The following is a 27913-nucleotide window of genomic DNA, read 5'->3' on the forward strand; positions in this document are numbered from 1 at the left end:
GTTCAATTTGTTATTAATTTCGCACTTACAATGCAAATAAAAGTCCAGCAGAGGGCGCTAAAGTAACGTATATAGACCCCCACCACACAAAATGGGAGGCAAAACAAACAAGCACTTGACAGAGTAAACCTCACAGACTAAGCTCAAAGAACAACATGCATAACAAACTTAGATTTTGTTATCATCGCTTCACTTATTCTGGTTCATGTCGGTAGTGAAAGTGAGACTTTGGCATTCTCCGTCAATCTTCTGATCTTTTTTTACTGTTCTCTTTCTAATGTTTACAAAGTTACAGCCGTCAGACACTATTATTTTATCGTCCATCATGACATAATAATAACATTATGACATGACAGGATGACAAAGTGCAGAGAGGACGACGAGGCCTGAAAATTGTCCTGTTACGGTCAGTCCCTCGTGAAAAGCAGTCAGATATTTGAGATTTGTTCATTTTATTGACATGGAAAGTGTTCAGCTGTTTTACCAGACCGGCAACCTCTATGTGGATTGGAACTCAAATGTTCACAGTTTTAGCGGAGGCCTATCATTGCCAAATCTATTTGGATCGGAGCGTGCTTACATTTCTCCCACTTAACTATCACAACAAAATGTTGAAGAATTTAAACACATTTCTTTCACCAAATGTTTGTCTTTCTTTCTATTATTCTGGCAAAGTCTGTGTAATACGTCCCAGATCAAGGAAAGAATGTACAAGGTATGAGAATGGTCAAAAGACACAAAATCGATCTATCTGTTGTAAACATGACTACAGAAATTACATTTACAGAAGCAAAGGCTAATTTTGTATAAACCTTACAGAGATAAATCATTTGAACTGTCCAATTGATGTGGCCAAACAGAAGTTGAATCTCTAGTACCCTTTCTCCAGACAACAGTTTTAAAAAACAGATTCTGATTCAGACATTTATTTCATATACATGTGTGTATTTGATATTATTCACATGTTTGTATATTGTATAGAGATTACATGTTTCTGAAGCCTCTTAAAAATAACAAGTCTCAGATGTGTCTGGTATCTGTAGGCACTTCTTCTGTCTTCTTCATTTCTCTTTTTTCGACTTGGAAAATGATACGCGTCATTCCTGTCTGGATTTCATTTCAATATACACAGCTCACACAAAGTGCATTTTTGGTACACAAAGCAGGAGTGGGCGAATGAACGAAAATACATATTAAGAGCAAAATCCATAAATTATGATCAAATACATGTCAGCCTCTTCCTTTGTAAAAATATTTTCAGTGCAGATGTTCTGAATTTAAAACTGTAACGTTCCACATTACAAATCTTGTTTACTGCACAATAAAACCTAGTTGTCAAAGAACACATTTTTGTTAATAGATTGCACACCATAGTTTCCATACAATGATAATGTCCTGTAGATATTGATCACAACTCTTTGATTTATTTATATTAACCTGGCTAACTGATGATTTTTGCATTTGTATGAAATGCATTGTGCAGAAGGTCACATTTGTGATTTTCATTCAAAATGCATTTATAATGCGTCTTATTGGCCCCGCAGGGCAGAAGAGGACACTGTCAGGGTAAAAATACCTGCATCTCCGGAATATGTAGTTTATGAGTAAATAAAACTTTACCATTTCAGAAAAACTAAAAGACTGCTCAGTGTGCATTATGTTGTGTGAGTGTGCATTATACCCCTTGGCGTTGGAAGCCATTGTCATAGTTTTTTCCAATATCTGAGAGATGGCAATGCATAACTTCTACAGTAAAAAAGTCTTGATGGACTTATTGGCATGTAGAAGAATGTTGCACCTTGACCTCGTATATTCCAGACACATTTCCACAACTGTCCATTTAAATTCTGTTATGTGAAGTTACATTACCTAACCAAGAGCAATCTTGATAATGAACTATATATTTTTAGGAATTGTACTTCAGTTCTGAGAAAGTAGTGAACTATTTAGTGGTTGTCCGCTCAAGTGACAGCCTTAGACAGTGTCAAAATAGTCCTACAGACTTACCCGTTTGGCATTGTTAGTGCTTAAGTTAAATACCTAAATTAAATGAAATCTAGTTGAAGCAATACAATTTGTCCCATGAATAATATTTTTGTATAAAGTTAATGTTTCGAAATTGTGATCACGTTTAAGAGTATACAGTAGATAAGTAACCCGTGGCTTGTTAGGTACGCCACAAAAAATTGTCTTCAAACGTGGATTAGTTATTTCCCCCTGTCCGTAATAATGTTCAAATAAACATTGTTAAACTTATTGCCAGTTATGCGATACACATCTGCTTGGATTTCTACTGCCCCAAAGTACACTGAAAAGTGTGTAGGGTTTTCACGCCTAGCCAAACAAACAAACAAACAAACAAAGATGTCAAAATGTTAAGGCTTGAGCTAGAAATGATTGTGTGCAATCTTTTCAGTTTATATTTCCATCTTCATATGCTGGGATGCAGTTTACGATTCGCAAAACATTGTGCCATGCAAAGCCGCCCCCATTAGTGACCCCAAAACATCTAAATACTCCAACTGTTCGAATGCCAGTTCTGTTCAGATTCCAGGCTAAATAGCGGCCCAAAGGCGCAATGCCAGTTGCGCATCTAACACGAGCTGGAGGAGGAGTAAGAGAATCTCTTGTGATTTCCCATCCTCCTCTGAGCTGACAAACACGCGCACTGCTCCTCTCTGAACGCTCCTCGAGGTTGCGCTTGGATTTTGCGCGCACGGGACCGGACATCATTGGCACAGTTGCGTGTTTTCCTCACACCATGACTTCTCGCTCTTGATAACGAAGGCTGACTGGAGTTTACGCACATGAGAGATTATTTGTGACTTGGAGTGTTTAAGATCTGCACTGAAGACATCTGAGGAAATGGACATGCACCTCGCGAGTTGTCTAATTCTAGTTTTAGTTTGGAGCGCGCGCACGGTAAGTTGAAGCGGTGGAGTTTACGCCTCAGGTGTGAGGGGTTTGGTTTATTGTCAGAAAGGAACAAAAAGTCACAAAAGCTGTGTGTATCTCAAGCGTCAGTGCTGAAAGTACAGCGAAACCGCGGTCTTTTGAGCAGTTTGTACTATTCTTACAATTTGTTATTTGCACATTTTCTTTTGTTGACCAAAACAAAAGTTCATATATAAAAACAATTGTAGCCGCTTCTATTTATGATATATTATTTATGTTGCTTTATTGTTTAAAATTGTCATGTTATAGCACCATTTAAATGGTAAGTTATTGACAACTTACCCAATATAGGATGACAGCACGTTGTGCTATGGATCATGTCAAATGTAAATGGTTCATGATGTCACGTAACCAGGGCGACCTCTTTTTTAGGGTAACCAAGTGGACAATTTACTTGAATTGAAAAAGAAAAAAATGCGAGAAGCCTTTGCCACCATTGATGTGCTTTTTAATAGCAAAGCAAAATAAATGATTATAGGAATATATAATTGTTGACTTTTGATTTGCATCAAACTCTGTAAATTCGTGCGAATCTGCAGCACATGCTTGTGCAACTCTCTTAAAATGATGGACCTTACTACGTTGTTTTAAAGGACTAGAAGAACTGGGTCAGGGCTCTTTCTCGGTGAACTTTCTGCGATCATTCAGGTGTTTTGCCCACAGGGGTCTCGAGAAAAGGTACAACTGGTAACAAGCTTTATTCATGGCGTAATTGAACTGGTAAAATAAAATAATATTGGTGACCTACATGATATTTGCCCAATTTATGACATTTAATTCTCTATCCTTTTAGACTGAAAAGCAGCAGTTTAAACATTCTTCAAATGTATCTTTTAAGAAATATTTCTTGTTTTGTGTGAAGTTTATACTTTTAAATGATATCACTTAAATACCCCAATACATTGCCTGAAATCTCAGTAATGTCTTAAAGGGACAGTTCACCTTAAAATGAAAATTCTGTCAGCGTTTACTCACCTTCGAGTTGTACATTTCTTTGTTTTGATAAGCATGGACAAATATATTTGCAGGAATGCTTATAATCACAAAAGACAAAAAAACAGTTCTGTGGCACTTTTAACTACCCTTGTATTTTTTCCTACTGTGGGAGTCAATGGGTGTTTAGATCTGTCTGTTATAAGCACTCTTCCAAATATCTGTCTCTGTGTTCATCGGAGCAAAGAGCATTTTTATGACCTTAATTAAATTATGTGACCATATGGATGCCCCCATAGGAGCACAGATACACCAAGTAACACACAAACTCAATTTTACATTTTTTTTAAATATACATCTGTCTGTTGTACCTTAGGGATTACCATACAAGATGTCCGTCATACTGTACTGTATCTTTAGCATGGATGATTGAATGTGTGATTAAAGCACGTCCACTTATAGGCTTGATGTACTATATGATGTATCCTTTTTCATTTCTTGTGGTTCAGGTCTATTGTTGATTTATTGTACAAGATATTTACTGTAAGTAGGTTTTTAATTAAGAGGTTTCCTTAGATACTGAAGACAAATTGCACAGAGATCTCATCAAAGCTAAGAAAGGAAGTTGTGTTTGGTTGAATTCAATCCCTGGACAATTTCAAAGAGTAACATTTAATGTCAAACCGTTTTACCTCTGGAGATTGATGATGTTTTATTGTAAAAGATTCGAAGCAGAACTGTGCCATGGTTTAGTGGCAGTCGACTGTTGTAAATGCATTGGGATCAATGAGAGGGATTTTAGTTTAACGTTATATTCGATTATAAGTATGTGTCATCTGGAACAACATAGGTCTAAAATCTCAACCTTCTTTTCTGGACGTTCACATTACTTTAAAATAACAATGCTGGAGATGTGTTTTACTAAATACCGCATAAGAGTTTGAACATCCCCAAAATCCATGATGTTATTCTCTTTAAGAGTATGCAATTACTTTTTAGAGCACTGAATCAGTCTTTAGCATGAGAAAAGAAAAATTGGCTTTCATTGATATTTGTAAGTTTTCATCCTTTCCAGCTGAGCCACTGCAGTTTGGTGAGGACCACCACAATTCGCGACACAAAAGCACATTCCTAAGATGCAGAGAAGATAGATGTTAGTTACATTTGCTTTAAACAAAATCTTTCAATCAAATAATTGTACTAAAGATCCTTATATGGAAGTTAATTCATATGGAAGACCTTTTCTGTGGTATCCAAATGAATTTGCAAAGGGGAACATGGGCGACGTCATTGTTCGGGTCGAAATGTGTCATGTACATGTCGGATGCTTGTTTTCAACCTGTTAACTTAAACGGTTTGTATATAGAAGAGACCGGGGCTAGTTGTCAAATGAGGACATTTTCAGAAGGATAAAATCTCAAACATGCGGGTACACAAACATGTTTTTTCTCATTTGATAGCTTACCCTTTGTTGTCGAGACCAGCTCATTTAGGCTAGTCAAGTTTATTTAGCACATTTCATACACATGGGCAATTCAAAAGGCTTTACATAAAATGATTGGCACAGAGAAATAAGACGTAACTTTAAAATGCAAATGATTTAAGATAAGAAATACAACTTTAGATTTTAAGCAACAATAAAGTCTGAGCATGTTGTGTCCAAGTCCACCTAAGACTCTGAGATAAAACCTAAAGAAATCAGTATATTATTTGCTTATAGGTTTATGTTGCTTCTTGAAGGTTTCTTTAGGTTTTGTCTCAGACCAAACCTTATGTGGACTCAGACTTGTTCTTAACTCAAATGACTCGAATGAGCTGGTCAACACCGCTATATAGTGCGACAGCACGCACCATTATTGATATTGTCTCACAAAGTCAATGTAAGTTCAGTGACCTGTATCTCTTTTCCTGTTGTGAAAATGTTCAATAGCGTTTTGTAAAACAAGATCGAATATGTGCAGGAATGGACGTTTTACTAGTGTAAGCCACTGGAAAAAAGTGTGACTAGCCCAAGACTATTCGAAAACAGCCTCTCAAAACAAAGCAACATTTAATAGAAAAATTCACGCACCTCAACCCTGATGTGTGTGTTATTTCAACGTGATTATTTTGGATATTCGTTCAATATTCATGCACTTTAGACTCACTTCCTGAAAGTAACCATGTTTTACATGTTTATTGCACGAGTTTCCAGATGCTTCCCTTTCAACTACAAAGTATTTTTATTTTCCAAGTGAATGATTTCTACAAAACATGTCAGTTCCGATGAAGCAGAAGGGCGAGGCCGTGCTACGTGTCAAATTGACAGACTGCTTTCCATATGTCCTGATGCATTTGATCCACTTTTCCACATAGTTCGAGAAATTGAAGAAAGTCTGTTAGAATTACGCTGAAGAAACTATTAAATCTAGTGCAAATTCAGGAAGCTGACTGATATTTTCGTGCAGTCTAAAAATAAACTAAACTGAGCTCTTTCATTTTGTAGCGTCTGTTATTCTAAACTAAACCCTTCTGGCTGAGAGATCAGTGAGAAAAAAAGGTGAAAATGTCAAAGCGTTTTTTCCCCTCTGTCTGAGTTAATAAAAGCCAGTGTGTATTTGCTCTGACAGCAATGATTCGGATTAATCCGTGATACAATCAGGTATGATTAACGTACGTGCGTGGCGGTCGTGCTAGTCATGTGTAAGGACAAAAGATTTCCACGGCTCTTCTCTTATCAAGGATGTAGCTTGAGATTTTGAAATAGATGAGCGATGACAGACATTAAATGTGAGCTTATTTCCTCTCTGATCTTGGGCTGATTTGTCTTAGCGGTTCATTTGGAAAAACCCAAAGCCAAATTGACTAAAAGTTCACACAGAGAGCAGGCAGACACGGATAAACACAAGACAGTGACTTTGCTTTGAAAATATTTATTTAAAAAAATGGTATACTTCAAATTTTATGCTTGTACATATTTCAATTTTTTTCCACAATTGCTTTGAAACCATTTCATGGCCCAACACCAAATGATGATCTGAACCGAAGAGTCGATGTTAATTTCCCATGATATATTTACAGAGTTGTATTCTAGCAGTTAAACAGGCTTTGTGGCAGCTCTTTGATCACGCCAGCTTTGAGTCCAACCGTGATAATCTGTCATTTTGGATCCTTTGTAACCAAGTTAGCAGTTTAGCGCTGAAACGTCTGATCAGCTAAACCGTCTTCTGCGCCACAGGCTTGATTTTGTAAAAGCGTTAAATCGACTTCAGATGATAGAATGTTGTTATGCTTGTTTAGATCCTCAAAGCTGACAGATGCACGTCCAGGCAAATATATTGTTTCCAAGACACTTGCCATCCATTGTCACTGATGCAGGAATATGTGGTTTAAAGCTGCTTTTCACTGAAACTGAGATCTGTTTCATTTGTTCTCCCTGAAGGTCAACGGAAGACATCCGAACTGTCTCTTTCTGTATGAGCTGCAGATGGCCGAGAAGGAATGTTTGGGCATGCTGGCAGACGAGCAGCCGCTAAATACAGAAGGTACTGGATATAAAAATATATATTTGTGTAGTCCTGGGAAACCCGTTCACCGGTCTCCACAAAAGTAATACCTGGTATTTTTGTTCTTTTGGAGACTATTTTTTCAAATTAATCATTTGAATGAGGTTAAGCCACATTGTTTCCTTTTTGTAAGATGTGTGTCGCCTTTTTACTTTTGTCAGACAGATTTACATTTGGACTGGCAGGTGTAGAATTATTAACTGTTGGCTGTTTGTTGTGGGCCCAGTTTGTCCTGTCAAAGCTAAATGTGGTATTTACATTTTATGTGATGATATGCCCCACATACTGTAAATATGCCGCACATACATGCTGTAAAATGTTTATTATAATACACTGATAAAGAAGAGAAAGATTCAACTGACATAGCCTACGATCAAACTGCACCCAATATGAATATATGCAAAACATATTCATGTTTGTTGTTTTGTGGTTTAGTCCCGTTGTGCTCAACTTTAGACTTGTGTCTAAACTTAAAACCAAGTTTCTTGAAATCTCTTGTATATGTTAAACATCATGGAAAACAGTATATTGATGTGCATGGAAACAGAATCATAATAGTCCTCATATACAGTAGCACATTTTATTTTAAAGAACTGGATTTTATTTTCTTAAACTTTATGGAATCCAAGATGAAAGAACAGATGATATATCTCTAACCTCGTGGAACAAATATACAGTTTTATGACTTTTAAGCTTCAATCCCAGATGTTTTATTGTGATGAGCTAACATTCTGGGTTGTGTATAACTATCAATGTTCTAAAAACTCCTAGTCACTGGTTTTCGTCCCGCAGTCAATAAATGTGAGAAACCCTTAGCAGCTTTCCTTGTGGCATCACACAAGTTTTATTCTTGATTTATGACAATTTAATAGCTCTAAAGAAAGACGCCAAAATCATTAAAGTCTAATCAGTACACAATCAATCCTTCTTTCCATGTTGGTTTTGTGATGTTCTTCTTGTTCACATCCTTGCCGTCCGAAACAGAAGTGATATGTGGGAAACCATGTTGCTTTCTTTGGTTTCCCGCAAAAAGCGATGACAGAAATGTGTTTTCCATCAACGGACAAATCGTTGTTTCAATTATAGATAATTATTTTGAAGTAAACCGTCCACAAAGATCTTGACCACTCGAATGTATAAAATGATTGATTAGTCCCCCACGGAAATGAACGGTTTACTCAATAGTTCTCATATTGCCATGATGTTTCACAGCAGTGCAACAATGAACTGAGCATTGACCAATTGGAGATGATGTTTACTGAGTGTTAAAACAATGCCTGGAGAGTGATGTGTTTTCTCTGGGTTATGATTTCTTCTTCCAGAGCAGGTTGGCTGTCTTACAGCAGATGCAGCTGTTGCTTGAAGTGTAAAAAATAAGAAAGGTGTTCCTGTAGCACATCTGGTAGGGCATTGAGTTAGCAATGCAAGGTCATGGGTTTGACCCCTATGAAACACACACGCCTAAGTTGAATGCACTCTAAGTTACTTTGGATAAACGTGTCCGCCATGACCAGTTGGTACAGTTGATTGTCTGTTCCAGAAAATGTAAACACCGTGGTGATGTAAAAACATTGCTTTGTGTTTTGGCGGTTTGGGAGTAGCAGAGAAGAGTGTTTGGACATTGCGAGTTGATCCTTTGCTGCTGTGATGTTCTTCTCTTGTAGACTTTTAATAGGATTGCCATTAATAGATCGCAGTAAACAGTGCAGAAATAAATGTGCACTAAACGCACTAAATGAGCTACATTAGCCGTGGCTCTCCAGAAAACCCTGTGAAGCTATCGATGTATGTCAATTTTATCATCACCATCTTTCTATTCATATCCAGAATTTAACAGGGATTTGTAACTATTTTACGAGACGGCTAGTTCGTATAATTTTAAACCATGTAAATTGTACGAAAAACGAATGAATATTAGAAAAACGTCAGTGGAGCAAAAGTAAATCGTACTAAAGTGATGGCATGAATTCTTACCAAGTAGCTACCTAAGAAAACAGTTTGTGTGGACCGATCTCTGTGGGATGGTCTCAAGAGATGCAACAACTGTCATCTTTTTTAACTGTTTTGGTTGTAGTAATAAAAAAAGAATGACATGCAGGGATGCAGGATGTTCAGCGTAATATTTCTAGGTTGTAAATCTAAGGAGATTATGAATTTAGTTTTTTATGCAGGAATATAACATTTGGATTAGATTGAACAACTGCACTGTTTATTCCAGTTAAAGAAAACATGTTTAGGTGCAAAAGATTTAAGATTTAATAGACCTTCACAATGTTAGGTAAATGAATGTGGATCTAATCTGAAACTATGACGTTTCTCAGTTTCTCCCACCGGTTGAACACATGGCTAGTTCTCATATGCACAGCTTTTTTTAACATTCACTTTCTCGAAAGTTATGCATCTCAGCATATTTTGGATTACATGCGTTTTTCTTTTTTGTTTCCTCACAGGATGCAGGGGAATGTGGGATGAAATTTCATGCTGGCACAGTTCAGACATTGGAAAGGTGGTGGTCAATACGTGTCCCACCGCCCTCAAGAATCTGTTTACCAGAGATGGTAATATTTGCTTTAATACAGAATGTCATTTAGCATTTTTTACACGCACGCATGTCACTATCCGTGCACTTTCTTTACATACTGTGAATGTGATGCTGGACCACAAAACCAGTCACAAATAGCACAGGTTTTATTCTAGCACAAATATATTATAAAGGTCCAAATTATCGATTTTTCTTTTATGACAAAGACTCTTAGGATATTAAGTAACCCTACATCTCTAGCTGATGGTCACTCTTTGGAAATTACCCACTCAAGTTTGCTATCTATGTAAAGCTTAGAATTTAGGGCCAAATATGGTCAAACATAAATGGAATGCTTATTTATTCAGCTTTCAGATGATCTCAATTTAAAAAAATGGACCTTTATGACTGGTTTTGTGGTGCATGGTCACAAATGTTCTTTGCTGGTACTTTGCAGATCTTTTTTATTAAGAACCCCTTTTTGAAGCATCATCTGTTGACAAGTAATTGAACTCCTGGGTTATAAGTGATACACAAATTCATATACAGTTCTGTCCTATGACTGTCCTGTAGGGATAGTTCATCCAAAATGTTGTCATCATTTACTTTTGTCATGTCAAACCTTTCTGTCTTCCGCAGAACACATAAGAAGGTATTTTGAAAGTTGGTCACCGAACAGAAGCGGTACTTTGACTCGCATTGGTTTTGTGTCCATACAATAGAAGTGAATGGGTGCCGCCATTGGTTGGTTTCCAACATTCTTTAAAATGTCTATTTTCGTGTTCATGCAGGTTTAAATTGAATTTTTTTAATTTTGGGTGAACTATACCTTTAAATGTAGTGTTGCTTTGCTTAAAAGTTTTGGCCAAATACACAACAAAGACTATAATACACTGTAATTAATTCTAATTTAAAGGCCAAAAGTGCACAGTGAATCGTTGATTTTGACTGTCATTGTGAAAGTGCACATGAGAGTAAATTAATGAGCGGGGGAGAAAACCAAAGGCTGGACTGAGTGAATCATGTCTTTCCCCTGCTGCTCGGACGTGCTCATTGACCCGTGGCCCCAAGCCGAGGGCACAGGACCAGCACACTCTTTCTTCCCTGTAGAGAAGCTGTCCGTCAGCCAAAGTGTGTGAGCAGACGTGTATCCCTGATTCAACAATCATTCAATTTTCATCACTTCTGAGCCCTGTCTAACCTGCTGGCACAGCGAGGAACACACGGTGCCTTCGGAAAGTTACGGAGCCGAATTACCCCGGAACCTCTGGAAACATGTTGACCGATGGATTTACAGCACACAATCAGGTTTCTAACGTACGGCTGATCTCTTCAGATAAACACAGTCAACATCATTTATGCTCCATTAGCTGTTACCTCAGATATTATCTGTTGTTTTTCGAAAAGCAGCTCTTGAAAAAGCAATGCGTCGCACTTTCTTGACGGATATGTTTTCAATCGCTTAACACGGTAATGGATTGAAAGAGGTGGAATGGATATGTTTATCCCACTGACGTATGAACCTCAGGGTTGTACGGGCTTTAAAAGGTTCAACCTCCCCAATCTTTCTTAGGCTGAGCTCACTGTATGTAGGTTACATTACTACAACACACCTGTCATCTCTAGACCTCTTGAGGATAGATAAAATTACACCCCATGTAGCTTTTTCCTGTTTCTAATGTCATGTTAGATGCTGGCTGATGCTGCACACATGGAACACAAAGTAGCTGTCCGTCATGTTCGCTCCGGCACAAAGATTCTTGGCCTCGCTTTTGTGTCCCTGAATGGCACTTCGAAGCCACTAAACAGTCCCGCGTTTTACACGCGAAGCACTTATGCTTCCAGGCAAATGCAAGTTTGATTAGCGTCCTGATCATTTGAATTCAAGATAAGAGCACAATTGGGTTTTCAGAGATGGGTTAGTTAACACCTTTATATAGTCGGATCTGTCTGTTTGTACAGACGAACGCTTTTGTTACTCATATGTGGCTGTGCATCCGATCTCTGTGTGCGAGCGTGTGTGGGTGTGTATTGGGGGATTTCTTTCGTGGTGGACGCAAGCAAAAATAAATCTCCATGTTGATACATGTCAAGGGAGTTTACATTATCTCTCTCACGGAGTGCTCTGCCGTGAAGCAGTTGTGCACTTTCTTTATATAGAGTACAGTACGGCCGTAACACGCAAAAGCTATTACGTATTTGTTCTGTTTCCCTCACAGCTGTAAAATATGCATAGAATACATCCATTTCACTACAGGAGCAATTTGAAAATGTTTGGAGAAGTCAAAGTTTTTTCACAATCTGAAGAAATGATGGGAGTATTATGAAATCGTTGGTTTAATAAAACCATGTTTAAAGGGACGATTTACCTAAGAATAAAAATTCTGTCATCATTTATTTAACCTGATGCCATCCAAAACCTGTATGTAGTGTTTTTTTTCACGTGAAACACAAAATAAGTTATTCTGAGAAACAGCTTTGGGCCCATTCAATGGAAGTTAGTTTTTGGTTACCAACATTTAACATATTTTGTGTTCCACAGAAAAAAGAAAGAGATACACATAGCCCCTACCTACATAAAAGAGCTTCTATCACACTACATCCCATCACGCTCTCCAAGATCTCAAAACTCAGGACTTTTGATAACACCTAGAATAACTAAACCCACCAAAGGGGGTCGAGCTTTCTCATACGTAGCACCTAAACTCTGGAATAGCCTTCCTGATATTATTCGAGGATCAGACACACTCGCCCAATTTATAACTAGATTAAAGACACATCTTTTCAGCCAAGCATTCACTTAATGCAAAATATTCTAAATAAACCACAGGGAGACTGCTGACATTAGATATTATTTACTAGAATAATTAACTTATTATATAAACACCATGTACTGTGTTTTAACTCTTTTTTTTTACCCCCGGTAAAGCTGCTTTGGAACAATGCGCATCTTGAAAAGCGCTATATAAATAAAATTGAATTGAAAAGAGTTATTGTAATAATTTATTCAGCACACGAACAATAAGAATTTGAGACACAAAAGATTATGGATTATTGAGGTCAAATGTGACGCATGTGAAATCTAATATTTAAATTTTGAGATAAGAGCATCAAAGTTCGATTCCAAGCATTCATTTCCCTATGATTTCTGTGACAACGGGAGGAACCAGGCGGGAAGCAGATCCACATGCAGTGTGACATTTAATGAAATGATAAAAGAACAAACCAAGGCAATCCAGTGACAGAACGAAGCGTAAAAACAAACACCGACCACAGACAAAGGAAACACTAGGGTTTAAATTCACCGGGGTGACAAAGGAAACAAGAAACACCTGGGGAAACTTATTAACAAGAAAAAACTACAAACATGACACGTAACAGGAATAAACGTAAAGTCCAAAATAACGGGAACACGGAACAGATTATGACAATTTTAATCTTTGACATCAATATTACAGATATAGTTTTATTGTGTTATAGTTATAATTAGGAATTTTTGAGTAATTATAGCTCAAAATAAACCAAACTTCATAAATATCCAGTATCTATTATAGCCATGTCTTGTTTTAAAATCATGTCATGCATTTACTCTATAGATGTAGCCCCTGCAATTTTCTTTTTTTAAGAGTGGCGTGCCAGCTCATTTTCTTCAGGTGTAATGATGGCCACTGATGCAGTACAATGTGTAGGAGGTTGTGGTTTTGTTACTGTGAGTGTTAGAAAGCCTACACAGAGACATTTATGCATGAAACACAAATAAACTGTCATTATTTCTGCTCACCGTCTCTGGCTTTCAGCCTTGAATTAATGCATCAGTGATGATTTTTATCAGTGGTGCCGTATAAATGTATGCAATGAGCGAGTGCAGCCCGTGTTGTTGAAAACGTGGCGTGTAGAAATGTAAACACAATGCAACCTAAAGAGAAACGGGAGGTTAGTCTTCATTTTAAACTGTATTTTAGATTTTTGTAGGTAAAAGATTTTAGAGCCTCCCAAAATCTTTAACTGAACCAAAACATGTTCCACTATAAAGTTGAGATGTAAAATGTGACTCATATTGATAAGTGTTTTGTTATTTGTCCTTTGCGCCTGTCGGAGCGAACCAGCTTGAATCAATTGCTCTTTTGCAAGGATCAGAATTTCAAACACTTGAGAAATTGTTGTTAATATGTTTAATCTGTGAGCTACACCCTATTTGAGCGCTGCTGGCCAGAAATGCTTTGCAGATGGACATCTCCTTATTTTGGCAAAACTACAGGACAGCTGGCAACTCTACACACTGTTTACATCGCTGTCAGTGACTGTTACTCCATACGAAAACATGCATTGCATAACTTATATGAGATAACCTGGTATTGTGAATTTCTTTGCACAATAAGTTTCCATATACACACAACACATTCTAAAAACGTGTGAGTCCTGTATGCTTAGTTTTCAGTTCGGCTAGAAAATTATGTAAACTTTTATGAAAAAATGTAATAATATTTGCTAACACTTTACAGGTTATATTTGTTAACATTAGTTCATGCATGAGCTAACACGAACTAACAACAAGCAATACCTCTACAGCATTTGTTGATCTTCGTTCATATTAATATCTGAATTTTTAACGAAAAGTAAGCGAATTAGTTAATGCGTAATGAGCTGAAATTAACAATTGAATTGACTAACAATAACAAAGACAGTGCCGAAAAACTACAGTATATTGCTCATTGTTAATTCATGTTAGTTAATGCATTTACTTAGGTTAACAAATACAACCTCATTGTTAAGTGTTTGTGATGGTTTAAATGGTTAAGAGCTGATGGTTTGATGGTGTTTTATTGGAAACCAGCACGGTTCTAGCAGAATGCCTTTCGTTCTCAAAATCTAATTGTTTAAAGGAACAGTTCACCCAAAAAGTTTTCATTTACTCAAGTTTTTCCAAATCTGTATAAAGGTCTTTGTTCTGATGAACCCAGAGAAAGATATTTGGAATGATGCTTGTAACCAAACAGTTGTTTGCCACTATTGACCACCGGTAGGAAAAATTGCTTTACACATTTCTTTGGCACGTTTGACTACCATTATCCTTTTTCCTACTATGGTAGTCAATGGTGGCCAAGAACTTTTTGGTTTCAAGCATTCTCCCAAATACCTTTCTCTGTTTTATCAGAACAAAGAAACGAATACAGATTTGGATCAACTCATGGGTGAGTAAGTGAAGAATACTGACAGCCGTATTCAACCAGACATCACATTGAATGTATTCTGCTGTCTTCTTTATTTTGGCATTTAGGTGTTACTTACCCAAACACTTCCTAGTGTTCATTGTCAGTCTAAACAGCTGTCAATCAATCTGACATGTTGGTTATTAATAAAGCGATGTGTGTTTTTCAGGCATCATAAGCAGAAACTGCACTACCAATGGCTGGTCCGGCGTGTATCCTAGCGTCCAAGACGTTTGCTTTGAGTCCAAATCAAACTCATCCAAGGTAAGTGAGCTTTCGACAGAGCGTACACTAGATCATCCCCTGACCTCCAGAACGTCACTATATGAGCTTTGATATGCAACATGCCTCATTAAACACATTAATCGTAAGACTATAAACAGCATTAGGATCATCGCATTATCTGTCCGGAAGGAAGTACGCGTGAATGGAAAGTAATGTTATGTCTGATGCTGTCATTCGGTGTGCTACACTTAAAAAAAATTGTCTGGAGCCTAAGGGCACTTTAGGACTCAAAACCTTTTAGTGCCCACTTTCTAGTCTGTATCTCTGCCAGCTGGGCCTACCTTTGGGGCAGAGACCGAATTCGTGTGCACGCGGTTGGAAAAGTGTGTGCGCCTGTGTGTGCCAGTGCCAACACGCGTGTGTGTGTGTGTTCACGCGTGGGTCTGACAAACAGTCACAGATCGAAAGCAATGAAAGTTTGAAAGAAACAAAGCAGCTGGCTGTATTTTGATGGGCTCTCAACCAAATTGCTCTCGGTATTACATTTCTTCTCAGAGTCTCTCGAATTTGGAGACAAATGATTTTAGATGCGTTTGAAGTTGAAAAGAGTGCCAGAGAGCCGTAAAGGGAGATGATAAAAGAATCAAACCGCAGAGAGGCGCTTTGTTCCTTTATGGCAGAGAATATGAAAGAACTCTAAATGTCCGGTAGTACGTTTTTTATCTCATTAGAACGGTGGATTCTCTCGGTTTATATTGTTTTCTCGTGGAATGGGCAGTTGCCTGTGAAATGCACGTTTCCATATTGCTGTCGGGATGCTGTCGAGCAGGGGATCAGTCAGAGAGGAATAATTGTGAATAACTGAACTGAAATGGTGGGAATTTTATCAGGAAGTGAACCATGCCGATACTACAGTGTCAAGTAAAACCCCTGGAGAACAAAAGTGAACTGAATCATTTTGAGTGCATTCATTTATTCAGCAAAATGGCTGATGAAAAAGAAAAAACATGTGTGTGACGGTTTCTTTTTTTGTAAGGAAATGGACATGTTGTGTCATTTTGTCATGATCAATAAGACCTTTAGGGTGATGGATGGGCATGTTTTTTAAAGACTGTTGGACATTCATATGAAATTGAACTTTAACCGAGCTTGATGTAATGCGGCCCATTTTACATTTATTCATAAGCTCTTGCCACCTGGCAATGTTATTATGTTTCACGTTCATTGCCATAAACTCTACTAACTTTTATTGGAAGGTAACTACATTTTCTCCGCGCTGTCTAATTTGAAATCAAACATATCTTTTCACAAGTTGTGAGAATAAAAAACGTTATTAGCTGACTTTTCCTTTTGAGTTAAGTAAAGTTTGATTTAGTGTAAATCTGTGCTACTTTATTAAGGTTAGAAACTTTGGGAATTTACGGAATGATAGGAATTCTGGGACCTTTAAGCTTCCCCGTGTGTTTATTGGATGTCTAATGAAGAAACTGCCATTTTGATTAAGGGTAAATGTCTCCAATATAATCACATAAATCCACACGACTATACCTAACTTACACAACTTTCTTAGGAAAAATATGGCGTTTAGCTTGGAAACTAAATATGGATTTAAATGCAGATATTTTACAGTATAATCCATTTGAGAAATTATGACAAGTGTCCCAGATTTACATAATTAAAAGCAAATATTGAGGCCGAGCATTATGTAGATTATTTTACAGTTTATTAAATGATGATGTTTAGTCTTAGTTAAACAGCAAAATAACATTGATGAATATGGTATTCAATATTTGACATTCTTCATGCTTGACTTAAAGGTGTAGCCCCCAGATTGTGTTCGAGTGCTTTTTCTATAAAAATATCAACACACGGGTTGTTTCTTATTGTATTTTAGTCCGTCTGAAGACCATCAGACCATTTGGTTTTGAATGCTTGTGGACACACGTCACACACACCAGCAGCGAGGGCAAATGCCTCTCATGGTTGGATAAACGGACCTCTGAAGCGCTGGGAGTTGTCAGTGCTTCTTGAGGTGAAAGCAAGCATCAGAGTAGACACTCCAACCCATTGGCTTCTGATTGGCTAGAGTGTGTGATGAGAGGACAGTGTGACTGAAGCAGCTGTCTGAGGGTATAGACACATGAATGGATGGAAACTAGATTGAATGCGTTTAAATGCATAACTGTGACAGTGATAATCATTGACTTTCTCCACTACATAAAGATACACAGTACAGTGTACTGTAGATATGGACTTGTTGTTTCTTGTCGCAAAAGTATTTCATTTTACTGAAAAAATCTAAAATATTATTCACCTGTTGCCTCCTCTGTTTGAAACATAACTTTATCTTTATGTGGTATGAAGTCCTATAACTTCAAACTGACATTTTCCTTAAATTATAAAACCGTTGATTAATTTATGAGCAGATTTTTTAATCGTTTTTATTATTATTAAAAACAGATTACTGCTTTAAAGGGGTTATAAGACACGGCTAGATGTAATGCAATATGTATACACGATATAAGGCTCAATTACGCTTTATTTTCCACATATATTGTATATCCTCTTTGGATTTTTTTTCAGGTTCCGAAGCGATTGTACTGACAGGTACGCCCACCTTACTTGAGAAAACATTTGGGCGGTCTTAGTCAAATCATACGACGAACTGAAGTAGATTTGTGGGGGTGTGGTTACACGAGGCGTTCCAGGCAGGTCTGAGCATTCGCTTTTAGATAGAATGCATCTTTTTTTCCGAAACTTTAATTTTTTGCAATTTTACGTGTCTAATACGTGCATGAGGAACTTATAACACACCAAAGACATAAAAACACATATTCGCGCCATATGACCCCTTTAATATGATAAGACAACGTTTTCTTAAGGGTCGGATCAGGCAGAATAAAAGCTGCACACTGTATTCACTATTATTATGCACAGTGATTTACAGTTTCTGCTCATTTTTATTTCCAAAAGACCTCTATTTATAATGGCCAACACTATTCGTATATAACAGCTGCTGTCATTCCACTAAATAGGCATTGCTCCATAATCACAAGAAGTCTCTGTACATATGTTTCTGGCATGCATACGATACGTTACCATTTAAAAATGACTTTTTCGCTTAGTTTCCACACACGCAGTGTGAACAAAGAAGGGAGCATTATATCGTAGATGTTAAATGGTGAATGATTCTGCATCACTTTTGTAAAGTTTTCAATCAAAATAGTTGTAAAAGCACTTTTGACCTTATAGCCTAAGTTTAACATGCGCTTCTGCGTAGGGCGGCTGGCAGTTTGGAACGGTGCCCAGTTTACTCGCTTCTGCTGTTTCTGGTTTGAGCAATGATGGTGTACTGTGTTTCATTCTGATCCGTGTCAGAGGGAGATGAAATATTAAAGCGGTTTCCTGAAGGGTAGAGGGGCACAATCCCATCTGTACAGAGTTCTCTGTTATTATCTCCGTGTTAGCAGAGATGTCTTAAAGTAACACGAGGAACACAGGTGGCCCTCGAATCAAACCGGTCCGAAATCTGATTTCTATACCACATACTGATTTGCTTCTGGGAAATTCGAACAACCACATTGATGCATTAAGACTAAATTTGGACATTGATTTGCTAACCTTGGATTATTGATAGAGTTTCAAAGGCCACCTGGGATTTGCATGGGCAGAAATACTGGACAGACTAGTTCATATTTCACATAAAATTCTGTATACTATAGTGATCTTCAGAGAAGACCGTTTATCCATTTTCCAAACCCGCTTGTCCTCTGCAGGGTCGCGGGAAGACTATCCCAGCATCTAGGGACAGAAGTAACCCATGGATAGATGGTCAGTCCATCTAAGGGCACAGAGATCTCCAAATAAAATCCTTATTGTTGTCTCTGTTTTTTAAGCCAGGGGAGGAAAAAGATTTTGAACATTAAACTGACACACATCACTTTTACAGTGTGAGGTGTTCTCTAAATATTGCTCACCTTTTCCGGGGTCTTGCACCACATGTGAAGGTCCAAATGTCACATTAGTGTCAGCGTGTGAAGTTCTCCAGAACTTTTCCATGGGCATCCCGTCCTCTAAAAACATACCATGTCCAACAAGAAGGGCCTGTCTGAGGAAGGAAACGTTCACTTATTCCATCTGAATCCACTGTAGTGACTGTTTTCCATCTCTTTAGTTTAATTGCTACAGCTCAGTTACTACAGAGTCACACATTGTTTGATGGTTGACAGATTACAGGCTTAGGTTAAAATATACAGATCTCAGCAGTGTGCAGCACTAAAAGATTTGTGATTGTACATTTATTTTAATTTCATTTGTTAGGAGTTTGTAGGGGTTAATGTATACATACGAATACACCGCATTATTCTTTTTTTTGTCATTTAAAGTCATAGAAAAACTACTGTATTATGTCATAAAATTGAACCAAGAATCAAGCACACACGCACCAGATAAAACCAATCTGTTCTCAAGGATGGATAAACTGACAGAGTTGTAAAACATCAACTTCACTCTGACATAATAAGCTTTACACGGCTTTATGTTTAAAATACTGCTGAAGGAATGTACCTGCGGTGATGTTCTGGAGTGGGTGCTGTGGTCTCTCTGGGTTCGGGGTGCCAGGTTATGGCGTCAGGCTGAAAGAATGCTGTTTATGGAGGATGAGTCTGTCTGAGCTTCATCATACTCTTCTACCGCCGAGCAGGCTTTCACATGTTGGATGACTTTACGTATATCATTCATTTTTGCGGCTGTGCACAGTAAAAAAATTAACCAGTTTGTAAGCACTGTAAAGCAGTTTGACAGTAACTTACTGTAGATTTACATTTATGTAATTTACTGGCAACAGTTAAAACAGTTAAAATAAATTATCATTAAACATTAACAAGTCTATCGTTCCAGAAAACGCTATAAAATAACAGCCTCATGCAAAGCATTCAGGGAACCAAAATAAAAAAAAAACAGAAAAAGGTTTATGTAGATTTCTGTTTCCCAGAATGCTTTGCATGAGGCTGTTATTTTATTAGTTTTTTTTCCTTTGAGATAAAGACTTGTTTCATATTCATTTATCTTTGAACAAACTGTTGCCAAGTTTGAAAAAGTGAAAAAGTGACAATTCCTTTTATATTTTTCCATATATTGCAATTCAGTCAAATAAAGGTATATTTTCTTTGCGTGAAAGTTTGGGTCATGGTATATATGTATATTTAGTTCTGTATCGTATAAGAAATAATCATTTGTTAATTTACCCACCCTTATGTCAAACCTGTATTACTTTCTTTCTTCTGGAGAACACAAAAGAAGATATTTTGAAGAATGTTGGTAAACAAACAACATTGGTCACTATTGACTTTGACGTTGTAAAACCTCGTTTCTGAAAATATCTACTTTTGTGTTCCACAGAGAATAGTGTCATGTACAGGTTTAATGACATATGGGTGAATTAATTATGACATCATTTATATTTTTGAAGGAATCGTAACGATTCTTTTAAACTAAATGAAGTGTTTCGTATATTGTTTCTCACACATTGTTCCTCTTTCGATCAAGCTTGTTTTCTACATGGTGGTGAAGACTCTGTACACGCTTGGACACAGTCTCTCTCTCATCGCGCTTATCACAGGCAGCACAATCCTCTGTCTCTTCAGGTTTGGCTCAGACCCTTAAATAGACCCACTTCACATTTGTGTCTGCTTTATATTGTGCTATCTTCAGTGACCAGTCTCTGTGAAATGAATTGTAATCATTAAGGAGTCGAGTTTGGCAGGCGTCTGAAAGCCTATAATTTAAACTTTTTGACATTGAGGATAAACATTATACTTGGCTTCTTGCTTTAGTGTTTATCTGGCTGGGAGAAATTATTAATGTAAGAAGTTGCGATAAATGGAACATTGCTTAACACATCCTCGCAAGTTAACCGCAAATGAGTAGAAAGCAGAAATGTTTATTTACAGCGATGTCTTCTCATCTTCTGTTCCAACAGAAAGCTTCATTGCACGAGGAACTACATCCATCTGAACTTGTTCTTCTCATTTATTCTGAGGGCTGTTGCTGTGCTGGTCAAAGATGCCATGTTGTTTTCCCATGAGAGCGCAGAGTGTACGAAACAGCCATCGCTGGTAAGTGATCGCTGTACCAGGAAGAATCTGAAGAACCTGGGAAGATCTTTAAGATATTTTCAGACTGCATTCCACTTATTTTAGAGTTATTCGCCATGCTAAGCGTATGATTCACTGCAGCATTGGAACATCCAGGACTGCGAGTCTTATGACATCCACAATTTAAAAGTGAAAGATGTGTTTTATGTGCTGTTGCACCAAATGATTTAAACTGACAATTGTTGGCAAATGTTGCTTCCCAAATGTAGTTTTCAAATATCTCGCTCTGGTTTCCAGATAGTTCATCACATAATCTAACGTTGTTCATGAAACAGATTCCCGGCCTAAACTCACGTGGTTGAGCCAAACTTGAATTGTCGTACACCAGAGTATTTACACTTTTCAAGAAGTCAGGATTTGAAAAGCTTATATACAGTTGTCTACGAACATTAAACTGGAATAGAAAAAACAGTCGAGCGTCAGAAAAATGACACGCTTTACCTTTAAGCTAAGCTTCACCTTTAAGAGTCTTAGCTCAGACATACTGTCAACTACCCATTAATGCTTCATCATTTAAAAAAAAGATTATTTTTGTAGATCCTAAAACCCACTGCATAGGCATAATACTTGCCACACCAGTATTACAGTGATGTAACCGGTAAAGGAACAGTTCATATAAAAATTAAATTTCTTTCAACGTTTTCCCCCGCTCAAGTTGTTCCAAACATGTATGATTTCATTTTTTCTGCACACAACACGGAAAGATATGTAAAATATCAAGGAATTTTGGGTGAACTTGCCCTTTAAATTCTTAATTCTTCCATGTAGATCGGTTGCAAGGTCAGTATGATCATCTTCAACTACTTCGTCGTGGCAAACTACTACTGGCTGCTTGTGGAAGGGCTATACCTGCACACCTTGCTGATGGTCATCTTCTCCGAGAACAGACATTTTATCATCTATCTTCTCATTGGATGGGGTAATCCTACATTAAACATCCCACGGTTAAACCAGCTGCACTATTCACCTTCCTGTACGTTGTATAGTACTTTTGGGGACCTTCATCCGCTTCCTGTTATTATATCGTTTTTATTCTTTTTTCAAACCATTTAATAACAGCGAGCACAAAATAACTTTTGATCCTTTGACTATCATTCACGTCTTTGTTTCCACATACAAGCAATTTTTTGAGAATACAAAGGTATCTTTAGAGAATATTCACCTCCGCCGCATGTGATGCGGTAGCTTTCATCCTGACAGATGTAAACACATGCGTGCACATACAGAAACAATTCACAACGTGCTCCTCTTCATAGCGTGTAACTCTGAATGTGTCCCGACCGATTCATTTAAACATTTGTGAATAGCTCTCATCTTCATTCTTTTGTAGAGGACAGAAGTGGGTGTGGGCCGCTAGACTCAGTATTTCAACACCTCGGTTTGCTTCCCTTTCATTATGACAGTGACGACAAACATGACAAAGGACATTATCTACTTTATGTGTCTGTCCGTGTCTATAATTGAATATACAATCACATATATACTGTAGCCTGTATATTCAGGATCACGCATGATTTCACCTTTGAGATTATTCCATCTTTCTCCTCTCAGGATTCCCTACTGTGTTCGTGATTTCATGGATCATTTGTAGGATTTACTTGGAAGACACGGGGTAAGCAGTCGAGCACCAGAGCACGAGTTTTCAACTCAGAGAGATAACAAATAAATCTTTGTAAATTCGAGCTGAAACATGTCAACACTTGTATTTAAACATGTCAACTAGTGTATTTCACGTATTCTTTTACTAGATGCTGGGAGAGAATCGACCTGCCGATCCCCTGGCGCGTGATCCACTGGCCCATCATGGCGTCTGTCATTGTTAGTATAACCTCCGATGCCTATAAACAGCCAATCTGGCTTCATACTGTATATATTATGTCAGACAGGCAGGAATTATGCCAGGCAGGCAGATGAAGGGATGTGCTGAGTCTTAAGGTAGTTACCATGTCTTGAATGAGATGCGGATGCTGGGATGTCGGAAGATCGAGCGAACGGCTGTCACAAGTGCCTCTTTCAGCGCAAATGGCAGCGAGTTGAGCTCTCCGGGGTCTCTTGTGACACTTCTGTTTTATTAAGCTTCACCTGTAAAGAATGAAAATTCTGGTGGACAGCATGATGGCTGTGTTTGACAGCTTTGCATGAACACGTCTAGGTCAAAATGTTCTTGTTGCACAGCTCTCATGAGTCCATGTTAAAGAAAACATCATATGGTTTCATTAGGACTGTCGATTTAACAATATGTATTATCCAGCTGTGAGATGATGGGTAAAAAAATGATGTTTTAAAAGTTAATAAGCTTATACGACAAAGCCACATTTTGTGCCTGTTAGCTCCGCCCACTTTGAAATCCCATTGGATGTAAAAGTGGCTCCTAACAAAAAACACAGAGGAAAAGAAACCGATTGATGTAATTAGTTTAATATTTTAATTTCATAAAAATGTCGTCGGCTGTATAAAAATTTTGTCCATTTAAGTTTTGTATACGGTTTTAGTAAACCATGTTTTTGGCTAACTCACAACTAAAATTGATATAATGTTCCCCTTAGCCAATACTAAATCATCATTCTGTAACCCACAACACTATACCAGCTAAACTTTTGACCGAGAGTTTCTGTTAGTTTTGCTTTAGCTTTTTATTAAGGAATTAACCATGACGCACAAACAAAAGTGCTACCTGATGTTTTCAGCATCTTAAGAACCAGGATGAAAATTCTGGGCAGAACCTCTTTCCAAAAACAACTGGCATTACATTCGATCAGATTAAACCGGGATAATTTCATGTGCTTGCTGCTTTTTGTCCATGCCATCACCTCTGTTATCAGATGTTAAAGTAATGACTTCTGTTAAAATCTTTGCCCTAGACCTACAGCCTCTGTCGGTCATAAAGTGCTCTTTTGAAAAATGTTAGTATAGTTCAATAGAACAAGATGGGAATTTCTACATCAGATCACATCCGGTAAAAAGGCTCTTTAATGTAACAACTGCAGATTTAGTGTAAAATCTGAGGTTATTTATAGGTCAAGTCATTGTATAAAAAGTTATTATAAAAAAATACAAGATGAGAGAAAGTATTTATCTACTTTCTTTCTTTCTTTCTTTTTTAGTTGAACTTCATTCTGTTCATCAGTATCATTCGAATCCTGGTCCAAAAATTGAGATGCCCGGATGTTGGTGGAAATGACCAGTCTCAGTACAGGTACAGTATCACAAAACAACTATTATTCCATTCCCATCTCCCGGCACTCTCACAGTCTTGCAAGCAAAGCATCAGCGATTATAGCTGAACCCTCTTCTGTCCGGTCATAGCTGAGCTCTCCCTTTTAAATTTACCAGTAGTACTATTGTACCATCAATCTCAGAAAAATGGGTCGAAATGGATGGCTGCGCTCCATCTTTATCAGAGTCATCCATTATGTATTGTGAAATGCTAAATGTGCTTGCATTGCGAAGGTGGTGAAATATTAATGCACCTCTTTGTAGCAAACCTGTTCGGCTATGAGTGCCACAGTTTGCATGTGAGTGCACTGTCTCTAATGCTCGAAAGCCTGCGCTCTTTTTGATGCCTCTCTTAGATGTGCTTTCGTCTTTTTGTTCTCCTAAAGTTGGTATTTCAGAGTGGACTGTGTGCTTAAAAATACACACTGTAAATATTACAACAACATCATTCTGTAACTGCTTTATCTGTTTTTCAGGAGGTTGGCCAAGTCGACACTTTTGTTGATTCCTCTGTTTGGAGTCAACTATGTTCTTTTCGTTTACATCGATGAAATTGAAGAAATGGGGAACTATAAAATATTTTTTGACCTTGGCCTGGGGTCCTTTCAGGTGAGATATACCTGCATGTTCAGGTATCAATATTTGATCAAAAAGGCTATTTTAAAATATCTTAATTTATAGCAGAAAATTGTAAAGAATTTTTTTATCAACACCTGTTTTTTCAATGCAATTACAACATATTTGTTATGTTTTTGTACTTTACAGGGCTTGGTGGTTGCGATTTTGTATTGTTTTTTGAATTCCGAGGTCAGTCTTCAACCCGATTGATAACACTAACTCACAGTTGTTCAAATGACTAAACTACTAAACATTTGTAACGTGACATAGATTTTAATTGCTAAGAGCGCTCTTCAAAACTAAGTTTATCATAAAAAGTCTTTGTATGAAAGATGGTTAAAAGGAATATGTAAAAAATAAGACGTTTTTGTAGCATTTGGTTAAAATGATAAGGTCAAACATTTGTTTTTATTTAAAACAATAGATAATTTACAATAAGTCCAGGCATGTGTACAAAGAACATAAATAGTGTCAATTTGGATTGCATGTTGACTTAATACCTGCATTTCATACGGTTATTTATTTCCAGTGTTTGCAATCTAATGCTGAAATAAAGTGCTAATGCATTTATCTCTAGGTCCAAAGTGAACTCAAAAGAAAATGGCGGAGTTTACGCTTGAAGCGCTACATCGGTCGAGACTATCGTCTGCACAGCTCGTCCATATCCAGGAACGGTAGCGACAACATGGCCCAGTTTCACCGTAACTCCAGAGCGCAGTCCTTCCTGCAGACTGAGACCACTGTGGTGTGAGACATTCCAAGAGCTCCAAACAGATGCATTCATGAATCATGCTCTTTCTTCACTCCCCCTCGGCTAACAGTATATTTTTGAAAGCTTTATGCTAAAGAGAACAAGGCTTTCTGCCACTGAACCGTGAGATTGACACATGCAGTACAAATTATAAAGGCTTCATCCGTCCCTCTGAAGGGGGTCTTTGATACCAAATTTGGCTATAGACTACCAAAACACGCAGGGGCTACAAACTCACAGTTATAAGTTAAACCAAACCTTTGTGAGTGAGACATCAGTGTTGAAGCGTTAAAACCTGTTATTCATTTTTTTTAATGCAGAACCCGTGTACATGACATTTTTGGGAACAATTATATAGCATTAGGCTCTGATTATATAATGGTGTTATGTAAATACTTCTTAAGGCCTACGGCTAATTTCTTAGATGGTTGGGGAGAAGTGCTGTACTGTACAAATGATATGCTATACCGACACAGCCAGTATGAACTGGAAACCCTAAATTTCTTAGATATATGAAAAATGTGGGTCGCTGATGTGGCCGGCTTTGTATGTGGTATTTTTACTATCTTTCTTGAATGTGTCCAAATTATTCATATGGTGAGAGGACGTCCGCCTCAAAAGATTATACAGAGGGTTTTAAAACAACAACAAACGTTTCTGGGCATGTTTTTCCCTGTTGAAAAAAAAAGCATATGCTAGTTTGTACTGGTTTAAGTTGGTCATACCTAACCATATTCTATTTTTTCAAACAGGGCATGTGGCTCAAACTTAACGTCCAGCATAGACATGCGCAAAGAATAGAGTCCCCGTAGATTATTTCTGATAAAAAGCAATAGAAATAACAAGTAAATTACATTAGCTAGCAAGTTAAAAGTAAGTCTTGCCAGTATTATTTTGGGTTATAAACTGTTACTCGGCTAACCTTAAATGCAACAAAGTTACACAATCCATTCTACAAATTGTTTTTTTTATAATAATAATATAAATTCAACAAACTGTTTCTTTAATACAATTATTATTATACAATACAATATGAATATAAATGAAATTAAATATAAATCGTTATATTATTAGCCACTAGCCAGGTCGATAAAGAAACACACACCAGAAGTGAACTTCTGTCTGATGAAAGCGTCTATACACCAGACAATTTCTTCATAAAAGTGAACGACTAAAAAATCTAGAAGAGCCTGTGTGTCCACAACCCTAGAAATAGTTTGTACCTTTAGGTTGTCTAAAGAATGTATGTGTGAAAAGTGTAAACATTATGAGCTGAAAAATGAGATCTCATTTCCAGGTTTCATACATGTGAATGTAATTCATTTCTTTGTTGTTATTATGTAAAGATTTCCAAGAGATTTCCACAGTCTTATGGATGAAATGAGGTTTATTTACACGAAATACATGGCTTTAATATATTAAGTTTAGCCAGTGATATAAATCTTATGTTATTATTCCTGGCGATTCCTGTTTTTCATATCCCATCAGATCAGTCATTTCAATAGGAAGACGTTGTCCATGTTTCCATTCCATTTCTTATTAGCTGCTGTCTGAGTTGGGAATTGTGCGGCGTGTAATGAATCCAGCCGTCCGAACTCTTTTTCATTCAACTGAAAAACCCATTATTAATCCAGTAGACAGTTGGATGCAGATTTAGGTCAAGTGAACTGACAAAACAGCAAGAGTGAGGACGTATGAAAGTGACATTTCTGTGTGTTCGTTATTCTCCATCATCGTTGCGAAGCATTTCTGGGATCTACGGCACAATGACACGGAGAGGAGAT

The 27913-nt window shown here is 37.4% G+C and overlaps 1 protein-coding gene across 2 annotated transcripts; it reads left to right on the forward strand.

Annotated features, from left to right (window-relative positions):
- The first annotated feature begins 2587 nt into the window (after positions 1 to 2587).
- On the forward strand, positions 2588 to 27586 carry vipr2 (vasoactive intestinal peptide receptor 2). Of its 2 annotated transcripts, XM_079447406.1 has the most exons (14): positions 2724 to 2922; positions 7310 to 7412; positions 9884 to 9991; positions 10594 to 10638; positions 15334 to 15428; positions 20937 to 21034; positions 21370 to 21505; positions 22313 to 22463; positions 23096 to 23156; positions 23293 to 23362; positions 24649 to 24740; positions 25237 to 25369; positions 25526 to 25567; positions 25956 to 27586. In XM_079447406.1, the coding sequence occupies exons 1-14, from the start codon at positions 2866 to 2868 to the stop codon at positions 26127 to 26129; spliced, it is 1365 nt and encodes a 454-aa protein (XP_079303532.1). In that variant the 5' UTR covers positions 2724 to 2865; the 3' UTR covers positions 26130 to 27586. The 2 variants fall into 2 exon arrangements, with proteins under 2 accessions (XP_079303533.1, XP_079303532.1); XM_079447407.1 differs by lacking the exon at positions 10594 to 10638 and having other exon boundaries at positions 2588 to 2922.
- The last annotated feature ends 327 nt before the right edge of the window (positions 27587 to 27913 follow it).

The sequence above is a fragment of the Barbatula barbatula genome (genome assembly GCF_947034865.1).
Source record: "Barbatula barbatula genome assembly, chromosome: 23".
NCBI lineage: Eukaryota > Metazoa > Chordata > Actinopteri > Cypriniformes > Nemacheilidae > Barbatula > Barbatula barbatula.